At 49.9% G+C, this 17,527-nt stretch overlaps 1 protein-coding gene across 1 annotated transcript in view; it reads right to left on the bottom strand.

Moving 5' to 3' along the window:
• The window catches only part of LOC124011565 (transcriptional regulator ATRX-like), a 96,508-nt gene that overhangs the window by 17,879 nt on the left and 61,102 nt on the right, over positions 1–17,527 (bottom strand). Inside the window, 3 exon segments of the mRNA XM_046325022.1 lie at positions 8,948–9,139; positions 12,400–12,577; positions 14,936–15,044. Of these exon segments, the coding sequence (XP_046180978.1) occupies positions 8,948–9,139; positions 12,400–12,577; positions 14,936–15,044 (479 nt within the window).

The following is a 17,527-nucleotide window of genomic DNA, read 5'->3' as shown; positions in this document are numbered from 1 at the left end:
GAGCCAGTCAGTCAGACAGTAGAGCCAGTCAGTCAGACAGTAGAGCCAGTCAGTCAGACAGTAGAGCCAGTCAGTCAGACAGTAGAGCCAGTCAGTCAGACAGTAGAGCCAGTCAGTCAGTCCAGTTCCAGTCAGACAGTAGAGCCAGTCAGTCAGACAGTAGAGCCAGTCAGTCAGACAGTAGAGCCAGTCAGTCAGACAGTAGAGCCAGTCAGTCAGACAGTAGAGCCAGTCAGTCAGACAGTAGAGCCAGTCAGTCAGACAGTAGAGCCAGTCAGTCAGACAGTAGAGCCAGTCAGTCAGACAGTAGAGCCAGTCAGTCAGACAGTAGAGCCAGTCAGTCAGACAGTAGAGCCAGTCAGTCAGACAGTAGAGCCAGTCAGTCAGACAGTAGAGCCAGTCAGTCAGACAGTAGAGCCAGTCAGTCAGACAGTAGAGCCAGTCAGTCAGACAGTAGAGCCAGTCAGTCAGACAGTAGAGCCAGTCAGTCAGACAGTAGAGCCAGTCAGTCAGACAGTAGAGCCAGTCAGTCAGACAGTAGAGCCAGTCAGTCAGACAGTAGAGCCAGTCAGTCAGACAGTAGAGCCAGTCAGACAGTCAGACAGTAGAGCCAGCCAGTCAGTCAGACAGTAGAGCCAGTCAGTCAGACAGTAGAGCCAGTCAGTCAGACAGTAGAGCCAGTCAGTCAGACAGTAGAGCCAGTCAGTCAGACAGTAGAGCCAGTCAGTCAGACAGTAGAGCCAGTCAGTCAGACAGTAGAGCCAGTCAGTCAGACAGTAGAGCCAGTCAGTCAGACAGTAGAGCCAGTCAGTCAGACAGTAGAGCCAGTCAGTCAGACAGTAGAGCCAGTCCAGTCCAGTCAGAGACAGTAGAGCCAGTCAGTCAGACAGTAGAGCCAGTCAGTCAGACAGTAGAGCCAGTCAGTCAGACAGTAGAGCCAGTCAGTCAGACAGTAGAGCCAGTCAGTCAGCAGTAGAGCCAGTCAGTCAGACAGTAGAGCCAGTCAGTCAGACAGTAGAGCCAGTCAGTCAGACAGTAGAGCCAGTCAGTCAGACAGTAGAGCCAGTCAGTCAGACAGTAGAGCCAGTCAGTCAGACAGTAGAGCCAGTCAGTCAGACAGTAGAGCCAGTCAGTCAGACAGTAGAGCCAGTCAGCAGACAGTCCAGTCAGACAGTAGAGCCAGTCAGACAGTAGAGCCAGTCAGTCAGACAGTAGAGCCAGTCAGTCAGACAGTAGAGCCAGTCAGTCAGACAGTAGAGCCAGTCAGTCAGACAGTAGAGCCAGTCCAGTCAAACAGTAGAGCCAGTCAGTCAGACAGTAGAGCCAGTCAGTCAGACAGTCCAGTCAGTCAGACAGTAGAGCCAGTCAGTCAGACAGTAGAGCCAGTCAGTCAGACAGTAGAGCCAGTCAGTCAGACAGTAGAGCCAGTCAGTCAGACAGTAGAGCCAGTCAGTCAGACAGTCAGTCAGCCAGTCAGTCAGACAGTAGAGCCAGTCAGTCAGACAGTAGAGCCAGTCAGTCAGACAGTAGAGCCAGTCAGTCAGACAGTCAGAGTCAGACAGTAGAGCCAGTCAGTCCAGTCAGTCAGTAGAGCCAGTCAGTCAGACAGTAGAGCCAGTCAGTCAGACAGTAGAGCCAGTCAGTCAGACAGTAGAGCCAGTCAGACAGTCCAGTCAGTCACAGTAGAGCCAGTCAGTCAGACAGTAGAGCCAGTCAGTCCTGTACAGCTCCTGTCAGACAGTAGAGCCAGTCAGTCAGACAGTAGAGCCAGTCAGTCCTGTACAGCTCCTGTCAGACAGTAGAGCCAGTCAGTCAGACAGTAGAGCCAGTCAGTCAGACAGTAGAGCCAGTCAGTCAGACAGTAGAGCCAGTCAGTCAGAGCAGTAGAGCCAGTCAGTCCAGACAGTAGAGCCAGTCAGTCAGACAGTAGAGCCAGTCAGTCAGACAGTAGAGCCAGTCAGTCAGACAGTAGAGCCAGTCAGTCAAACAGTAGAGCCAGTCAGTCAGACAGTAGAGCCAGTCAGTCAAACAGTAGAGCCAGTCAGTCAGACAGTAGAGCCAGTCAGTCAGACAGTAGAGCCAGTCAGTCAGACAGTAGAGCCAGTCAGTCAGACAGTAGAGCCAGTCAGTCAGACAGTAGAGCCAGTCAGTCATGTACAGCTCCTGTCAGACAGTAGAGCCAGTCAGTCAGACAGTAGAGCCAGTCAGTCAGACAGTAGAGCCAGTCAGTCAGACCAGTCAGTCAGAGCCAGTCAGTCAGACAGTAGAGCCAGTCAGAGACCCAGTGTCAGTCCAGTCACAGTAGAGCCAGTCAGTCAGACAGTAGAGCCAGTCAGTCAGACAGTAGAGCCAGCAGTCCTGTCAGTCAGACAGTAGAGCCAGTCAGTCAGACAGTAGAGCCAGTCAGTCAGACAGTAGAGCCAGTCAGTCAGCCAGTCAGTCAGACAGTGAGCCAGTCAGACAGTAGAGCCAGTCAGTCAGACAGTAGAGCCAGTCAGTCAGACAGTAGTCAGTCAGTAGAGCCAGTCAGTCAAACAGTAGAGCCAGTCAGTCAAACAGTAGAGCCAGTCAGTCAAACAGTAGAGCCAGTCAGTCAGACAGTAGAGCCAGTCAGTCAGACAGTAGAGCCAGTCAGTCAGACAGTAGAGCCAGTCAGTCAGACAGTAGAGCCAGTCAGTCAGACAGTAGAGCCAGTCAGTCCTGTACAGCTCCTGTCAGACAGTAGAGCCAGTCAGTCAGACAGTAGAGCCAGTCAGTCATGTACAGCTCCTGACAGACAGTAGAGCCTGTCAGTCAGACAGTAGAGCCTGTCAGTCAGACAGTAGAGCCTGTCAGTCAGACAGTAGAGCCTGTCAGTCAGACAGTAGAGCCTGTCAGTGTCAGACAGTAGAGCCAGTCAGTCAGTAGAGCCAGTGTCAGTGTGACAGTAGAGCCAGTCAGTCAGACAGTAGAGCCAGTCAGTCAGTAGAGCCAGTCAGTCAGACAGGAGCCAGGTCAGACAGTAGAGCTCAGTCAAACAGTCCAGTGTCAGTCAGACAGTGGGGTTAGCTGCTCCCTCTGTCAAGAGGAAACAAGCTGCTTCCTTGGCCCAAAGGGCTCTGGTCTAATGTAGTGCCCTAAATAGGGAATAGGGTCTAAAGTAGTGCCAGTAGAGCCAGTAAAGTAGAGCCAGTCAAGGGTCTAAAGTAGTGCACTACATAGGGAATAGGGTCTAAAGTAGTCAGACAGTAGAGCAGTACATAGGGAATAGGGTCTAAAGTAGTGCACTACTGAGGGAATAGGGTCTAAAGTAGTAGTGTAGTCTACATAGGGAATAGGGTCTAAACTGAGGGAATAGGGTCTAAAGTGTGCACTACATAGGGAATAGGGTCTAAAGTGCACTACATAGTAGGGTCTAAAGTACTACATAGGGAATAGGGTCAAAGTAGTGCACTACATAGGGAATAGGGTCTAAAGTAGTGCACTACATAGGGAATAGGGTCTAAAGTAGTGCACTACATAGGGAATAGGGTCTAAAGTAGTGCACTACATAGGGAATAGGGTCTAAAGTAGTGCACTACATGGTGAATAGTTTGCCATTTGGGACACAATCAAGGAGTATCTTAAAGAGAGGGATGGAGTAATTACACCATCACCATGTCTCAGCCTCCATGTCTCAGCCTCCAGTATTTATGCTGCAGTAGTTTATGTGTCGGGGGGCTGGGGTCAGTTAGGGTCAGTTTGTTTATCTGGAGTACTTCTCCTGTCCTATTCGGTGTCCTGTGTGAATCTAAGTGTGCGTTCTCTAATTCTCTCCTTCTCTCTTTCTTTTTCTCTCTCGGAGGACCTGAGCCCTAGTGTCCACCTGGCCATGCTCCTGCTCCAGTTTCAACTGTTCTCCTAATTCTCTCCTTCTCTCTTTCTTTTTCTCTCTCGGAGGACCTGAGCCCTAGGACCATGCCCCAGGACTACCTGACATGAGGACTCCTTGCTGTCCCCAGTCCACCTGGCCATGCTCCTGCTCCAGTTTCAACTGTTCTGCCTTATTATTATTTGACCATGCTGGTCATTTATGAACATTTTAACATCTTGGTCATGTTCTGTTATAATCTCTACCCGGCACAGCCAGAAGAGGACTGGCCACCCCACATAGCCCGGTTCCTCTCTAGGTTTCTTCCTAGGTTTTGGCCTTTCTAGGGAGTTTTTCCTAGCCACCGTGCTTTTACACCTGCATTGTTTGCTGTTTGGGGTTTTAGGCTGGGTTTCTGTACAGCACTTTGAGATATCAGCTGATGTACGAAGGGCTATATAAATAAATTTGATTTGATTTGAGGTAGACTGACAGAGGGAGACAAGGAAAACAACTGGGGTAGAGAGGGTGAGGGGAGAGAGAGGGTGAGGGGAGAGAGAGGGTGAGGGGAGAGAGGGGGTGAGGGGAGAGAGTGGGTGAGGGGAGAGAGTGGGTGAGGACAGGGTGAGGAGAAGTGAGGGTGAGGAGAGAGAGAGTACAGCAGCTGTACCTGAACCCAGCAGAACCCACAGCTGTTCCAGAACCCACAGCTGTACCTGAACCCAGCAGAACCCACAGCTGTGTCTGAACCCACAGCTGTACCTGAACCCAGCAGAACCCACAGCTGTTCCAGAACCCACAGCTGTCCCTGAAACCAGCATACCTAACATCTGTACCTGAACCCAGCAGAACTAACAGCTGTCTCTGAACCCAGCAGAACTAACAGCTGTCCCTGAACCCAGCAGAACTAACAGCTGTCCCTGAACCCAGCAGAACTAACAGCTGTCTCTGAACCCAGCAGAACTAACAGCTGTCTCTGAACCCAGCAGAACTAACAGCTGTCTCTGAACCCAGCAGAACTAACAGCTGTCTCTGAACCCAGCAGAACTAACAGCTGTCCCTGAACCCAGCAGAACTAACAGCTGTCTCCGAACCCAGCAGAACCAACAGCTGTCTCCGAACCCAGCAGAACTAACAGCTGTTCCTGAACCCAGCAGAACTAAAAGCTGTCCCTGAACCCAGCAGAACTAACAGCTGTCTCTGAACCCAGCAGAACTAACAGCTGTCTCTGAACCCAGCAGAACAGCTGTCTCTGAACCCAGCAGAACTAACAGCTGTCCCTGAACCCAGCAGAACAGCTGTCCCTGAACCCAGCAGAACCCACAGCTGTACCTGAACCCAGCAGAACTAACAGCTGTCCCTGAACCCAGCAGAACTAACAGCTGTCCCTGAACCCAGCAGAACTAACAGCTGTCCCTGAACCCAGCAGAACTAACATCTGTACCTGAACCCAGCAGAACAGCTGTCCCTGAACCCAGCAGAACCCACAGCTGTACCTGAACCCAGCAGAACTAACAGCTGTCTCTGAACCCAGCAGAACTAACAGCTGTCCCTGAACCCAGCAGAACTAACAGCTGTCCCTGAACCCAGCAGAACTAACAGCTGTCCCTGAACCCAGCAGAACTAACAGCTGTCCCTGAACCCAGCAGAACTAACAGCTGTCCCTGAACCCAGCAGAACTAACAGCTGTCCCTGAACCCAGCAGAACTAACAGCTGTCTCTGAACCCAGCAGAACTAACAGCTGTCTCTGAACCCAGCAGAACTAACAGCTGTCTCTGAACCCAGCAGAACTAACAGCTGTCTCTGAACCCAGCAGAACTAACAGCTGTCTCTGAACCCAGCAGAACTAACAGCTGTCCCTGAACCCAGCAGAACTAACAGCTGTACCTGAACCAACAGCTGTACTGAACCCAGCAGAACTAACAGCTGTACTAGTCTGTGGCCAGAACAGAGCAGGTCATCTGGTTTAAGAGGCGGTCAGCTAGACATCTTTAATAGTGGGCAGTAAACCCTGTCATATAAACATCACTGGGTTTAGATGGCTAGTTAAACATCAATACACATCCCACACTCTCTCTTCTCCAACCAACACTTCCTCCTCTCCAGACTCATCCACCTCTCCTCTCCAACAGACTCATCCATCTCTCCTCTCCAACAGATTCATCCATCTCTCCAACAGATTCATCCATCTCTCCAACAGATTCATCCATCTCTCCTCTCCAACAGATTCATCCATCTCTCCTCTCCAACAGATTCATCCATCTCTCCTCTCCAACAGATTCATCCATCTCTCCTCTCCAATAGATTCATCCATCTCTCCTCTCCAATAGATTCATCCATCTCTCCAAAAGATTCATCCATCTCTCCTCTCCAATAGATTCATCCATCTCTCCTCTCCAATAGATTCATCCATCTCTCCTCTCCAATAGATTCATCCATCTCTCCTCTCCAATAGATTCATCCATCTCTCCTCTCCAACAGATTCATCCATCTCTCCTCTCCAATAGATTCATCCATCTCTCCTCTCCAACAGATTCATCCACCTTCTCTCCAACAGACTCATCCACCTCTCCAACAGACTCATCCACCTCTCCAACAGACTCATCCACCTCTCCAACAGACTCATCCACCTCTCCAACAGACTCATCCACCTCTCCAACAGACTCATCCACCTCTCCAACAGACTCATCCACCTCTCCAACAGACTCATCCACCTCTCCAACAGACTCATCCATCTCTCTAAAATATTCATCCATCTCTCCTCTCCAACAGACTCATCCATCTCTCTAAAAGATTCATCCATCTCTCTAAAAGATTCATCCATCTCTCTAAAAGATTCATCCATCTCTCTAAAAGATTCATCCATCTCTCTAAAAGATTCATCCATCTCTCTAAAAGATTCATCCATCTCTCCTCTCCAACAGATTCATCCATCTCTCCAAAAGATTCATCCATCTCTCCACTCCAACAGACTCATCCATCTCTCCAACAGACTCATCCATCTCTCCAACAGACTCATCCATCTCTCCAACAGACTCATCCATCTCTCCAACAGACTCATCCATCTCTCCTCTCCAACAGATTCATCCATCTCTCCTCTCCAACAGATTCATCCATCTCTCCTCTCCAACAGATTCATCCATCTCTCCTCTCCAACAGATTCATCCATCTCTCCTCTCCAAAAGATTCATCCATCTCTCCTCTCCAATAGATTCATCCATCTCTCCTCTCCAACAGACTCATCCATCTCTCCAACAGACTCATCCATCTCTCCAACAGACTCATCCATCTCTCCAACAGACTCATCCATCTCTCCAACAGACTCATCCATCTCTCCAACAGACTCATCCATCTCTCCAACAGACTCATCCATCTCTCCAACAGACTCATCCATCTCTCCAACAGACTCATCCATCTCTCCAACAGACTCATCCATCTCTCTAAAAGATTCATCCATCTCTCTAAAAGATTCATCCATCTCTCTAAAAGATTCATCCATCTCTCCCTAAAAGATTCATCCATCTCTCCAACGGATTCATCCATCTCTCCAACGGATTCATCCATCTCTCCAACGGATTCATCCATCTCTCCAACGGATTCATCCATCTCTCCAACGGATTCATCCATCTCTCCAAAGATTCATCCATCTCTCCAACAGATTCATCCATCTCTCCAACAGATTCATCCATCTCTCCAACAGATTCATCCATCTCTCTAACAGATTCATCCATCTCTCCAACGGATTCATCCATCTCTCCAACGGATTCATTCATCTCTCCAACAGATTCATCCATCTCTCCAACAGACTCATCCATCTCTCCAACAGACTCATCCATCTCTCCAACAGACTCATCCATCTCTCCAACAGACTCATCCATCTCTCCAACGGATTCATCCATCTCTCTAAAAGATTCATCCATCTCTCCAACGGATTCATCCATCTCTCCAACGGATTCATCCATCTCTCCAACGGATTCATCCATCTCTCCAACGGATTCATCCATCTCTCCAACGGATTCATCCATCTCTCCAACGGATTCATCCATCTCTCCAACGGATTCATCCATCTCTCTAAAAGATTCATCCATCTCTCCAACGGATTCATCCATCTCTCCAACGGATTCATCCATTTCTCCAACAGACTCATCCATCTCTCCAACAGACTCATCCATCTCTCCAACAGACTCATCCATCTCTCCAACAGACTCATCCATCTCTCCAACAGACTCATCCATCTCTCCAACAGACTCATCCATCTCTCCAACAGACTCATCCATCTCTCCAACAGACTCATCCATCTCTCCAACAGACTCATCCATCTCTCCAACAGACTCATCCATCTAGGCAGTAAACAGATGAATGCCAGAGCAGCTGTGTTGTGCTGTTAGACAGCCTCTCTAAAGGCTGTGCTGAGATCATTAAACGGCATGGTGGGGCCCTTGGGGGCCAAACCAGCCTGTCACACAGCACCTGCACCCATGGGAGGAGAGGAAACAATGGAACAGAGAGAGCTGGAGGGTGGACGCAGGCCGGACAGACCGAGGGAGGGATAAACAACAGGGTTTATGACATCTCTAAAGATCAAAGGCAGCTGGCTGCACACTAACCTGTTACACACACACACACACACACACACACACACACACACACACACACACACACACACACACACACACACACACACACACACACACACACACACACACACACACACACACACACACACACACACACACAGAGGGAGCAGGTTAACAGAGAGCATCTTGGCATTTAAAGGTTATTTGGTTCATCGTTGTTCCAGTGAAGGATATTGCGGTGTGTCTATAATGAGAGGGTTTAAACACAGTAACGAGGGTTGGACCTGCTCCTCTGCAGGGGCTCGGTGAGCAGGGGGCCAGATGGGCTGCATGTTCCCTCCACTACACAGATTTATGAGAGTGTGCCAGGTGAGCGTGCACACACACAAAACTGTGATTTGTCCAAATAACCAGTGACAATGGTTCCTCGTTATTAGTCACATCCCATCGTCCTGGGACAGAGTTGACATACATCTATGTTACCCACGCCTGTCCTAGAGAGATTATACACCCCCCAGCCATCCCATCCAGCCTCAGTACCTTTGGCAGCATAGGCGTGGTCCTCTTGCTCTTCTTGCCAGTGGGATCATCCAGAAGGTCAGGTTCAAAGGCGTAGAGCTCCGTCAGCTCATTCATGGTGAAATGTCTCTCTATCTGCTGTTGATCCACCACTCTGAAGGATAGAGACTGTTTAGCCACCTGGCGGTCATAGATCTTCTCTTCCATAGTACCCTGAGAGGGGAAGAGGACAGGTCAGAGGACAGGTTTACATCTATAGTACCCTGAGAGGGAAAGAGGACAGGTCAGAGGACAGGTTTACATCTATAGTACCCTGAGAGGGAAAGAGGACAGGTCAGAGGACAGGTTTACATCTATAGTACCCTGAGAGGGAAAGAGGACAGGTCAGAGGACAGGTTTACATCTATAGTAGAGGACAGGTTTACATCTATAGTACCCTGAGAGGGGAAGAGGACAGGTCAGAGGACAGGTTTACATCTATAGTACCCTGAGAGGGAAAGAGGACAGGTCAGAGGACAGGTTTACATCTATAGTACCCTGAGAGGGGAAGAGGACAGGTCAGAGGACAGGTTTACATCTATAGTACCCTGAGAGGGGAAGAGGACAGGTTTGCATCTATAGTACCCTGAGAGGGGAAGAGGACAGGTCAGAGGACAGGTTTACATCTATAGTACCCTGAGAGGGGAAGAACAGAGGACAGGTCTGAGGACAGGTTTACATCTATAGTACCCTGAGAGGGGAAGAGGACAGGTCAGAGGACAGGTTTACATCTATAGTACCCTGAGAGGGGAAGAGGACAGGTCAGAGGACAGGTTTACATCTATAGTACCCTGAGAGGGGAAGAGGACAGGTTTGCATCTATAGTACCCTGAGAGGGGAAGAGGACAGGTCAGAGGACAGGTTTACATCTATAGTACCCTGAGGGGAAGAGGACAGGTCTGAGGACAGGTTTACATCTATAGTACCCTGAGAGGGGAAGAGGACAGGTCAGAGGACAGGTTTACATCTATAGTACCCTGAGAGGGGAAGAGGACAGGTCGGAGGACAGGTTTACATCTATAGTACCCTGAGAGGGGAAGAGGACAGGTTTACATCTATAGTACCCTGAGAGGGAAAGAGGACAGGTCAGAGGACAGGTATACATCTATAGTACCCTGAGAGGGGAAGAGGACAGGTCAGAGGACAGGTTTACATCTATAGTACCCTGAGAGGGGAAGAGGACAGGTCAGAGGACAGGTTTACATCTATAGTACCCTGAGAGGGGAAGAGGACAGGTCAGAGGACAGGTTTACATCTATAGTACCCTGAGAGGGAAAGAGGACAGGTCAGAGGACAGGTTTACATCTATAGTACCCTGAGAGGGGAAGAGGACAGGTTTACATCTATAGCATCCTGAGAGGAGAAGAGGACAGGTTTACATATACAGTACCCTGAGAGGGGAAGAGGACAGGTCAGAGGACAGGTTTACATCTATAGTACACTGAGAGGGGAAGAGGACAGGTTTACATCTATAGTATCCTGAGAGGAGAAGAGGACAGGTCAGAGGACAGGTTTACATCTATAGTACCCTGAGAGGGGAAGAGGACAGATCAGAGGACAGGTTTACATCTATAGTACCCTGAGAGGGGAAGAGGACAGGTCAGAGGACAGGTTTACATCTATAGTATCCTGAGAGGAAAAGAGGACAGGTTTACATCTATAGTACCCTGAGAGGGAAAGAGGACAGGTCAGGTTTACATCTATAGTACCCTGAGAGGGGAAGAGGACAGGTTTACATCTATAGTACCCTGAGAGGGAAGAGGACAGGACCGGTCAGAGGACAGGTTTACATCCCTGAGAGGGGAAGAGGACAGGTTTAGTACCCTGAGAGGGGAAGAGGACAGGTCAGAGGACAGGTTTACATCTATAGTACCCTGAGAGGGAAAGAGGACAGATCAGAGGACAGGTATACATCTATAGTACCCTGAGAGGGGAAGAGGACAGGTCATAGGACAGGTTTACATCTATAGTACCCTGAGAGGGAAAGAGGACAGGTCAGAGGACAGGTTTACATCTATAGTACCCTGAGAGGGGAAGAGGACAGGTTTACATCTATAGTACCCTGAGAGGAGAAGAGGACAGGTCAGAGGACAGGTTTACATCTATAGTACCCTGAGAGGGGAAGAGGACAGGTTTACATCTATAGTACCCTGAGAGGGGAAGAGGACAGGTCAGAGGACAGGTTTACATCTATAGTACCCTGAGAGGGGAAGAGGACAGGTTTACATCTATAGTGCCCTGAGAGGGAAAGAGGACAGGTTTACATCTATAGTACCCTGAGAGGAGAAGAGGACAGGTCAGAGGACAGGTATACATCTATAGTACCCTGAGAGGGGAAGAGGACAGGTCAGAGGACAGGTTTACATCTATAGTACCCTGAGAGGGGAAGAGGACAGGTTTAAATCTATAGTGCCCTGAGAGGGAAAGAGGACAGGTTTACATCTATAGTGCCCTGAGAGGAGAAGAGGACAGGTCAGAGGACAGGTTTACATCTATAGTACCCTGAGAGGGGAAGAGGACAGGTCAGAGGACAGGTTTACATCTATAGTACCCTGAGAGGGAAAGAGGACAGGTGTCTAGCTACACACGCCACTATATCACTAACTGTCCAGCTAAACACGCCACTACGTCACTAACTGTCCAGCTACAAATGGCACTATGTCACTGTCCAGCTACAAACGCCACTATGTCACTGTCCAGCTACAAACGCCACTACGTCACTGTCCAGCTAAACACGCCACTACGTCACTGTCCAGCTAAACACAACACTACGTCACTGTCCAGCTACAGATGCCACTACGTCACTGTCCAGCTAAACACGCCACTACGTCACTGTCCAGCTAAACACGCCACTACGTCACTGTCCAGCTACAGATGCCACTACGTCACTGTCCAGCTACAGATGCCACTACGTCACTGTCCAGCTAAACACGCCACTACGTCACTGTCCAGCTAAACACGCCACTACGTCACTGTCCAGCTAAACACGACACTACGTCACTGTCCAGCTACAGACGCCACTACGTCACTAACTGTCCAACTACACACGACACTACATCACTAACTGTCCAGCTACACACCACTACGTCACTAACTGTCCAGCTACACACCACTACGTCACTAACTGTCCAGCTACACACCACTACGTCACTAACTGTCCAGCTACACACCACTACGTCACTAACTGTCCAGCTACACACCACTACGTCACTAACTGTCCAGCTACAATACACATTTTCTAACTATGGAGTTCCTACTTTGTTGTCCTGGATATTGTCTGAACTCTGCTGGGTATTACGTGGCTGGCTGGCTGGTTGACTGACTGGCTGGCTGGTTGACTGGCTGGTTGACTGGTTGGCTGGCTGGTTGACTGGTTACCTGAGCCAGGAATCGGTAGACGTAGCAGGTCTTGAGCTGTCTGACTGACTGGTTACCTGAGCCAGGAATCGGTAGACGTAGCAGGTCTTGAGCTGTCCGAAGCGGTAGAGCCTGAAGATACTTTGGATGTCGTACGACGGGTTCCAGGACGCGTCGAAGATGATGACCCTGTTAGCTCCGATCAGGTTGATGCCCAGAGAACCAGCCCTGGTCGAGATCAGGAACAACCGACCTCTACAGAGGGAGAGAAGGAGAATTAGAGAGGGAGAGAAAGGGAGAGAGTTAGAGAGGGAGAGAGAGAGAGAGAGTTAGAGAGGGAGAGAGAGAGTTAGAGAGGGAGAGAGAGAGTTAGAGAGGGAGAGAGAGAGTTAGAGAGGGAGAGAGAGAGTTAGAGAGGGAGAGAGAGAGTTAGAGGGGAGAGAGAGTTAGAGAGGGAGAGAGAGAGTTAGAGGGGGAGAGAGTTAGAGGGAGAGAGAGGGAGAGAGAGTTAGAGAGGGAGAGAGTTAGAGAGAGAGAGAGTTAGAGAGGGAGAGAGTTAGAGAGGGAGAGAGTTAGAGGGAGAGAGAGAGAGAGAGAGTTAGAGAGAGTTAGAGAGGAGAGTTAGAGAGGGAGAGAGTTAGAGAGGGAGAGAGAGAGTTAGAGAGGGAGAGAGAGAGTTAGAGAGGGAGAGAGAGAGTTAGAGAGGGAGAGAGAGAGTTAGAGAGGGAGAGAGAGTTAGAGAGGGAGAGAGAGAGTTAGAGAGGGAGAGAGTTAGAAGGAGAGAGAGGGAGAGAGAGAGTTAGAGAGGGAGAGAGAGAGTTAGAGAGGGAGAGAGTTAGAGGGAGAGAGGGAGAGAGAGAGTTAGAGAGGGAGACAGAGAGTTAGAGAGGAGAGGGAGAGAGGAGTTAGAGAGAGAGAGTTAGAGAGGGAGAGAGAGAGTTAGAGGGGAGAGAGAGGTTAGAGAGAGAGAGTTAGAGTTAGAGGGAGAGAGTTAGAGGGGAGAGAGAGAGTTAGAGAGGGAGAGAGTTAGAGAGGGAGAGAGTTAGAGGGAGAGAGTTAGAGGGAGAGAGAGGGAGGAGAGAGAGTTAGAGAGGGAGAGAGAGAGTTAGAGAGGGAGAGAGAGAGTTAGAGAGGGAGAGAGAGAGTTAGAGAGGGAGAGAGAGAGTTAGAGAGGGAGAGAGAGAGTTAGAGAGGGAGAGAGAGAGTTAGAGAGGGAGAGAGAGAGTTAGAGAGGGAGAGAGTTAGAGGGAGAGAGAGAGAGTTAGGGGGAGGGGAGAGAGAGTTAGAGAGGAGAGAGAGAGAGTTAGAGAGGGAGAGAGTTAGAGGGAGAGAGGAGAGAGAGAGTTAGAGAGGGAGGAACAGAGAGGACTAGAAAGAGAGTTAGAGAGGGAGAGAGAAAACTACTTTGTTAGTTTAGTGGAGAGAGTGGTTAGTAGAGGTGTGGAGAGAGGGGTGTAGAGAGGTTGGAGAGAGGGGCGTAGTAGAGAGAGGGGGTGTAGAGAGTTAGAGAGGGGAGTAGTTAGAGGGGAGAGAGAGGTTAGAGAGGGTGAGAGAGAGTTAGAGAGGTGTGAGAGAGGGTTAGAGAGTTAGAGAGGGAGAGAGGTGTTAGAGAGGGGCGTAGAGAGGTGTTAAAGGGAGTAGAGAGGTGTAAAGGGAGAGAGAGGTGTGGAGAGAGGGAGAGAGTTAGAGGGTGAGAGAGGGTTAGAGAGGTGAGAGAGAGAGGTTAGAGAGGGGCTTAGAGAGAGAGTTAGAGAGGGAGAGAGTTAGAGGGAGAGAGAGAGTTAGAGAGGGAGAGAGTTAGAGGGAGAGAGAGAGAGAGAGTTAGAGAGGGAGAGAGTTAGAGGGAGAAAGTTAGGGGGGAGAGAGGGGAGAGAGTGAGTTAGAGAGAGAGGGAGAGTGAGAGTGAGAGTGAGAGTGAGAGAGAGGGGCGTAGTAGAGGTGTGAGAGAGAGGGGCGTTAGAGGGGCGATGGAACAGGTACAGGACTACCAAAGAGACGTGATATCAGGGTATGTTTAAATTCAAAACTACTTTGACTTTAAAAGTTTAGTGGAGAGCGTGGTGTAGTAGAGGTGTGGAGAGAGGGGTGTAGTAGAGGTGTGGAGAGAGGGTCGTAGTAGAGGTGTGGAGAGAGGTGGAGGTGTGGAGAGAGGGGTGTAGTAGAGGTGTGGAGAGAGGGGTGTAGTAGAGGTGTGGAGAGAGGGGGGTGTAGTAGAGGTGTGGAGAGAGGGGTGTAGTAGAGGTGTGGAGAGAGGGGTGTAGTAGAGGTGTGGAGAGAGGGGTGTAGTAGAGGTGTGGAGAGAGGGGTGTAGTAGAGGTGTGGAGAGAGGGGTGTAGTAGAGGTGTGGAGAGCGGGGTGTAGAGGTGTGGAGAGCGGGGTGTAGTAGAGGTGTGGAGAGAGGGGTGTAGTAGAGGTGTGGAGAGAGGGGTGTAGTAGAGGTGTGGAGAGAGGGGTGTAGTAGAGGTGTGGAGAGAGGGGTGTAGTAGAGGTGTGGAGAGAGGGGTGTAGTAGAGGTGTGGAGAGAGGGGTGTAGTAGAGGTGTGGAGAGAGGGGTGTAGTAGAGGTGTGGAGAGAGGGGTGTAGTAGAGGTGTGGAGAGCGGGGTGTAGTTTACCTGACGTTGCTGGTGTCATTGAACTCCTCTGCCCACTTCTTCCGGTTCAGGGCGTTGGTGGAGCCGTCCAAGCGGTAGTAGTCTATGTTCCGGAACCATTTCCCCTCACCTGCACAGGTAAACACATAGTGTAGTTAGACGACAGTAGTAGAGGTGTGGAGAGCGAGGTGTAGAACCACTTCCCCTCACCTGCACAGGTAAACACATAGTGTAGTTAGACGACAGTCTTCAAAAAGTCATCATGCAGTTTGGCTTTTATTTATTTTACTAGGCAAATCAGTTAAGAACAAATTCTTATGTAAAACGTCAACCTACACCAGCCAAACCCTAAGCCGGACGACGCTGAACCAATGGGACTCCCGGCCGGTTGATACAGCCTGGATTGGAACCAGGGTCTGTAGTGACGCCTCTAGTACCACTGCACCAATCGGGAGACCTTACTCTCCTGTCAGCTCCAGTTTAGGTAGCCAATAGACACACCCAGTTCCAAACCAATCCCATAGACAGGCCCAGTTCCAAACCAATCCCATAGACAGGCCCAGTTCCAAACCAATCCCATAGACAGACCCAGTTCCAAACCAATCCCATAGACAGACCCAGTTCCAAACCAATCCCATAGACAGGCCCAGTTCCAAACCAATCCCATAGACAGGCCCAGTTCCAAACCAATCCCATAGACAGGCCCAGTTCCAAACCAATCCCATAGACAGGCCCAGTTCCAAACCAATCCCATAGACAGGCCCAGTTCCAAACCAATCCCATAGACATTCCAAACCCAGTTCCAAACCAATCCCATAGACAGGCCCAGTTCCAAACCAATCCCATAGACAGGCCCAGTTCCAAACCAATCCCATAGACAGACCCAGTTCCAAACCAATCCCATAGACAGACCCAGTTCCAAACCAATCCCATAGACAGACCCAGTTCCAAACCAATCCCATAGACAGACCCAGTTCCAAACCAATCCCATAGACAGACCCAGTTCCAAACCAATCCCATAGACAGACCCAGTTCCAAACCAATCCCATAGACAGACCCAGTTCCAAACCAATCCCATAGACAGGCCCAGTTCCAAACCAATCCCATAGACAGGCCCAGTTCCAAACCAATCCCTAGACAGGCCCAGTTCCAAACCAATTCCATAGACACGCCCAGTACCAAACCAATCCCATAGACAGGCCCAGTTCCAAACCAATCCCATAGACACGCCCAGTTCCAAACCAATCCCATAGACAGGCCCAGTTCCAAACCAAACCTATAGACACGCCCAGTTCCAAACCAATCCCATAGACACGCCCAGTTCCAAACCAATCCCATAGACACGCCCAGTTCCAAACCAATCCCATAGACACGCCCAGTTCCAAACCAAACCCATAGACACGCCCAGTTCCAAACCAATCCCATAGACAGGCCCAGTTCCAAACCAATCCCTAGACAAGCCCACTTCCAAACCAATCCCTAGACAAGCCTTGTTCCAAACCAATCCCTAGACAGGACTAGTTCCAAACCAATCCCTAGACAGGCCTTGTTCCAAACCAATCCCTAGACAGGCCTAGTTCCAAACCAATCCCTAGACAAGCCCACTTCCAAACCAATCCCTAGACAGGCCCAGTTCCAAACCAATCCTTACAGGCCCAGTTCCAAACCAATCCCTAGACAGGCCCAGTTCCAAAACGAATCACTAAAAAATGGCCAGGGGAGAATGACTGCCCTCTCACTGAAGCCACAAAGTTCAAAGGACAACCACGGCACTGCAGGCATTACTGGTAGTAAACAGGATCCCCATTATAGCGGAAGGGAGACTGGTGATCTTCCTGTAAATAACACACTTACACCAGATGTCCCGATGATGTCATGAGCACCATTTAGTGGCTAATGGGATGCCACCTTTCCAACAAGTCAGGGATCAAATGTCTTCCCTGCTAGAGCTGCCCTGGTCAACTGTCAGGGCTGTTACTGTGAAGTGTAAACGTCTAGGAGCCGCGTCTAGGACCGCCGAGTGCTGAAGCGTGGAAAAATCATCTGTCACTCTCACTAACGAGTTCCATACTGCCTTTGGAAGCAACGTCAGCACAACAACTGTTGGTTGGGAGCTTCATGAAATGGGTTTCCATGGCAGGGCAGCCACACACAAGCCTAAGATCACCGTGCACAATGCCAAGCGTCAGCTGGAGTGGTGTAAAGCTCGTCGCCATTGGACTCTGGAGCAGTGGAAAGGTGTTCTCTGGAGTGATGAATCACGCTTCACCATCTGGCTGTCTGACGGACGAATCTGGGTTTGGCGGATGCCAGGAGAACACCCCAACTGTCAACTGTAAAGTTTGGTGGAGGAATAATTGTCTGGGGCTGTTTTTCATGGTTCAGGCTAGGCCTCTTATGTCCAGTGAAGGGAAATCTTAATGCTACAGCATACAATTACATTCTAGACAATTCTGTGCTTCCAAGGGTCTTTCCTATTTCAGCATGACAATGCCCCCATGCACAAAGCGAGGTCCATACAGAAATGGACAGAGCCCTGACCTCAACCCCGTCGTACACTTTTGGGATGAATTGGAACAGCAACTGCGAGCCAGGCCTAATCGCCTAATATCA

Source organism: Oncorhynchus gorbuscha, linkage group LG23, assembly GCF_021184085.1.
Source record: "Oncorhynchus gorbuscha isolate QuinsamMale2020 ecotype Even-year linkage group LG23, OgorEven_v1.0, whole genome shotgun sequence".
Taxonomy (NCBI): domain Eukaryota; kingdom Metazoa; phylum Chordata; class Actinopteri; order Salmoniformes; family Salmonidae; genus Oncorhynchus; species Oncorhynchus gorbuscha.
Note: the sequence above shows the minus strand (reverse complement) of the source record. Positions and strands in the feature narration are given on the sequence as shown.